Source organism: Saccoglossus kowalevskii, chromosome 11 (genome assembly GCF_978046115.1).
Source record: "Saccoglossus kowalevskii chromosome 11, keSacKowa6.1, whole genome shotgun sequence".
In the NCBI taxonomy this organism is placed as follows: Eukaryota; Metazoa; Hemichordata; class Enteropneusta; family Harrimaniidae; genus Saccoglossus; species Saccoglossus kowalevskii.
Window position 1 is genome coordinate 15,912,480 of NC_140651.1, and position 4,963 is coordinate 15,917,442.

At 41.8% G+C, this 4,963-nt stretch overlaps 1 protein-coding gene across 1 annotated transcript; it reads left to right on the forward strand.

The window, feature by feature from the left end:
* The first annotated feature begins 850 nt into the window (after positions 1-850).
* Positions 851-4,604, forward strand: LOC100377918 (kelch-like protein 23). Its single transcript, XM_002733643.3, has 2 exons — positions 851-935; positions 2,272-4,604. Exon 2 carries the CDS (start codon positions 2,274-2,276, stop codon positions 4,602-4,604), a length of 2,331 nt encoding a protein of 776 aa, XP_002733689.3. The 5' UTR covers positions 851-935; positions 2,272-2,273.
* The last annotated feature ends 359 nt before the right edge of the window (positions 4,605-4,963 follow it).

A 4,963-nucleotide genomic window follows, 5' to 3' on the forward strand; every position in this document is an offset into this window, starting at 1 on the left:
CTTGGAGAGCCGTTTACAAAGGCTCCCAAGTATGCGATGTTACAATACAAGTATGTTCGAGCATTAGCAGTTGTCATAACGCTAGAGTCAATTTCCTTTATTAGCGAATTATATTATTACTATATAGCTTTTATTTACAACATAAATTTAGGGACGAACCATTGCTGGTGCAGCAACAGGATGGGAAGTAATACAAATGAAAGAAATGGTGAATACAAACACTGCCAGAAAGAGAAATCGCTATGAAAGTGAACATACTTCAGCCTCCGTATACTGACAAAATACGCCCCCCCCCCTCAGAACAAAAATGTTTCTCCCATTCGTTCGAACTGTACATCATCGTGATATATAAGCATATCATTCGGAACAAGGACAAACTAGCCTAATTATATCTGAGTTCGTTCCGTACGGTGATTTAGCCATGGTCAATCAATAACCTATTCGAATAGAAATCGATGTTCCGTCTACCGCGGCGTCGAGCTGAGGTCATCTGCGATATGTATCGTTACTACGCTGTGATCGGCGATTGTTTTTCTTTCAACGCGCATCTTGAAAAGAAAATATTTCATTATTTATGATTTATTTATAAGCCAAATATTACATGCCGCACTCACAATGGGACGCCGATGTACATAGTTTAGTTGTTAGGACACCAACTTTTGACAGACCCCAACACATCACGTCATCACGCGCGAAGGATAAGTACCCCTTATGTTTCTGATGAAATGTTCACATGTATATTGGACCCCAGACTGCATTGAACCAGGTGGGTGATATTAGCAGTATTTTCACTGTGATACGTGTGCTATGACATGTTGTGGTAGGTACAGTGAGCACGCAAATAAAAGGTAGTTCGCTATTCGCATCGTACACAGACTGACAGGAAGTGGGGAAACACAACTGGTGTTTACGCTCAGCTAACGCTCAGAGTACAGGTAAGAATGGAAAAGATGTTATATTATGAATAGAAATGACGTATTTGCGGTATTGGATAAAATCCGCAAACCGATACCCAGAATTGAAACCTCCATACAGACATTGGTCTGTATTTCGGTTGTATTTGTTTACCTAGTCTCCGATCGAGGGGGCAACACCATGATCCCAATCGAGTTATCGAATGATATCAACAATAATATCGTACGCGTCCTACAATACACGATCAAATTGAGTACAATTCTGGGGAAAACATTTTTGACATCGCCCTTTGTTCTCGCACAATGATCCCATCAAATGCTACGGAGCATGCAGACAAAATATATTATCCAAAAGCCGCCTCATGTTGGACCCATTCTGGAGATATAGCAACGTCGAGTGAAAACGTAGAAGTAGAAGTCGGACTAAATCCATAGGATTTTATTCAGTTTGAACTTTCGTGAACAGCTAAAAAAACACATGAATGACTAATTTGTATAATAATCGAGTATACAAAAAGGAACTAAACAACCAACGAATGCTTTACAAACGTCATGTAAAATACATGATAGATCGGGCATGGTATTCGTTTTTTTTACCAAATGACACTTTTCAGACTGTTAAAAATAATAGCAGAAGCTTATATGTTATTTTCGTGTGATATGTCATTTTGTTTTCTCCGAGATTTTCGCTTCGAATATGCGAATATAGAAACTGGTACTGTTAATGAAGTACCTCTGTCGTGGCATACTGTGTGAATTCACTTGTATACTGTCGATGGGGGGTTTCGTAACAGTTTAATATATTTCATTTAAAGTGGTATTCTTTTAATACCCACCACCTTGGTGACACAGATCCGTGAAGTCGGCATATGTCCGATAAAATTAGACAGCAGATTGAAGGGTCAATATGGATAACTTTAAGTATTTTTGAGAATGTTAAATTAATACATTTTTTCTTTTAAAAACCCAACTTGTTTTAACTGGAAATATATCAGTATTCGTTCGATGTAATAATGAATATCGTAAATACACATGCGCCAGCATTTACCTTTACGTACATTTAATTCGAAGCGCATGCGCAGAATGATTTTGCATTTGCGTTATTTCGTCTAACTAATACACTACTATAAAAGAGTTGAGCGTTTATAGTTTTTGATAAATTATACTATATCGTTATCACGAATTCATATCAACCAAAATTATCCTGAAAAATATCTTAAATTTATTCTCATTGGCTCTTTATTAAATTTATTATAAAGCGTTTTACAAATTTCTTAACTTATTTATTTGTTCATAGCAGTAGTATACGTCATTATAATTTCCTTACACCATGCCTACGTTCTTTTTTATTTTCCAGAAATGGGTAACAAGTCGTCAAAACCCAACAGTTCTTCTGCAAATGTTAACGCAAAAAACGCCTACAAACTAGGACGGCTAAAAGTTGGTAAAAAAGCAGCAAAACAAATCAGACGTAAAATAAGTACGCATTCGAGGACGCTGAGTCAACCACTGGGCTATAAGCAGATTTTAGAAAATTTAATCAAGGAAAATGAGCGCAAGGTCCAAGAAAAATTTCGACAATCCCATGGAAAACACCTACTGGGACGAATGAACAAATTGAGGCAGGATAACCGTCTCAATGATGTAACTCTCTCGGTTGCCGGTAAGTGTTCGCCATGCCATGCCGTGGTACTTGCCGCATCTAGCTCAAAGTTAAGGGACGAGCTTTTGAAAAATGACGACCACGTCACAAGTTCCTTTAAAAGAAAACGCATAGAACTTGAGCAAATTGACTCGGACAGTCTCGGACATATAGTTCATTATATGTATTCTGGTAGGTGTTGCAAAGCCAACAAATATAAAATTATCGAGACAGCAGCTACGGTACTTGACATCACAACCACCCGAGAAGACCCAGGCTCTACGCAACAAATGCCAGAAAACAGCGCCAACACGCGGGAGACCAGTGACGAATATATTAATTCCTTTCTAACGGAACTTGGCAAATTAAGGCAGACCGAATCGCTAACTGACGTTGCCATCGAAACCGATATACACACAATACCATGCCACCGCTGCGTTCTTGCTGCGTGTAGTGATTTCTTCCTGGCGATGTTTTCCAGCGAACTAAGTGAGAGTAAAGCCGAAACTGTACGATTGCGTGAAATCGACAGCGATATTGTGAAATCGCTGGTTGAATTTGCATATACTGGACACTTGGAACTGAATGGGGAAAGTGTTGAGGGTTTGTTGATAGTTGCCAACCAACTACAATGGAGGGAAGTGGAAGACGTGTGCGTCGAATTCCTAGAAGAAAGGCTTGCAACGTTCAACTGCTTGGGTATATTTCATTTGGCCGAGTCGCTGGGTTACAGCACACTCTCAAAAAAGGCAAAAGAATTCGGTTATGCCAACTTTTCAAAAGTTTGTCGCGAAGACGAAATACTGGAAGTCGATATTGAGCATCTGATAGACCTTCTGTCTGACGACGTCATCATAGATAGGGAAGAAACCGTAGTTAATTTGATAATACGGTGGATCGAGTCGAACCAAAGTAGATACGAGGAGATTCCATACCAGCAGTTTGCCGAACTGATTCACGTGGACGCATTGTTTGCAGGTCGTATAACAAATGAAAATGCGACCGTAGTAGCCAACTTGTCGCGAATGGAATCGCTCCAAATCGTGGCGCCAAGACAACGCCGTATTTATCACCAGGTTCTCGCCTTCTTCGGGAGTTATGAAATGGACAAAAGACAGAGGAATGTAGAAATATATAACCCCCGAACGAAAAAATGGAGAATGTTATCAGTACTTCCTAGTTCCGCGGACGCTTTTATTTCGTCCGTTGTTCCGATAGGTCACGATATATGGGTGTCTACTTTGAAACGCAGTACGTGGATATATTCGCCCGTAAATGACGAATGGAAAGAAGTGCGCCAACAGCCGGGGAGAGTACTAAACCTCTATGCTGCCGTTTACCACTGCGGCCACCTTTACATCATTGGTGGTAGCAATTTCCACACTAACGTTGTCAAGGCAACCGTCGATCGCTACGACCGGGTGAAAGATTCCTGGAAGGCTATGGCACCACTGCTGTCAGCTGTCGGCACCAAAGCCGCGGTGACCTGGCGATCGTACATCTACGTCATCGGAGGTTGGAACGGCACAGTGTACACCAATCAGGTACAACGTTATGACAGCCTCCGTGACACCTGGGAGTTCGTCGCACACTGCCCTGCTCGAGACACGTGTGGCATCGGTGCCGCCACAGTGGGGGATTTCATCTATGTCGTAGAGGGCGGTGACACATTCCGCTATGATCCACAAGAGGATGAATGGTCGAAGAAGAGCAGCACAAACCACCCACGATCCGACTTCAACCTGGTCACGTACAACGGTTACATGTGCGTCCTTGGTGGCGTACATCTCGGCCAACACATACGAAGCATTGAGCAATACGACCACCGCTTGGATTGCTGGAAGATCCTCGACACTTTGGAGGATTTCACCATCTTCTCCTATCCGCGTTGTGTCGCAATTCAGCAATCGATTGTCCATAGAGATGCATACAAGTACAGCTTAGCATCCAACTCGAATCAGACACAAGGACAACGCATCGTACGCAAATCAAGTTTTAAAATGCCTACAGATTCCTCCGTGTCATCTCTTGTTTTGTCGCTAACTTAAAGCGCGGGGGTCGTCGCGCAGCGCGTGTTCGAATTTCATGTAAATAAACAATGTATTTTACACGCGTTGTATACGTCGCTATGAATCCCATATCGAACATGACGCGACGCGACGACTGCCGCCCTTTAAATGATTATAAGAAGAGACATCACTGACTTTGATGCAGCATTAATACATACTGCGCCTTATGTTCACCGAACTGGCCAAGCACCAGAAATGATGTCCATTCAAAACTCTTGACACTGGTCGTTGGCAAATACCACAGCACGAGTGGCATTGTCAAAGCCCTAACCTTGTCAGATAAACATAATTTTGCGCATTTAACATCTTCTGACAGCCACGTCAAATGGGTACATACC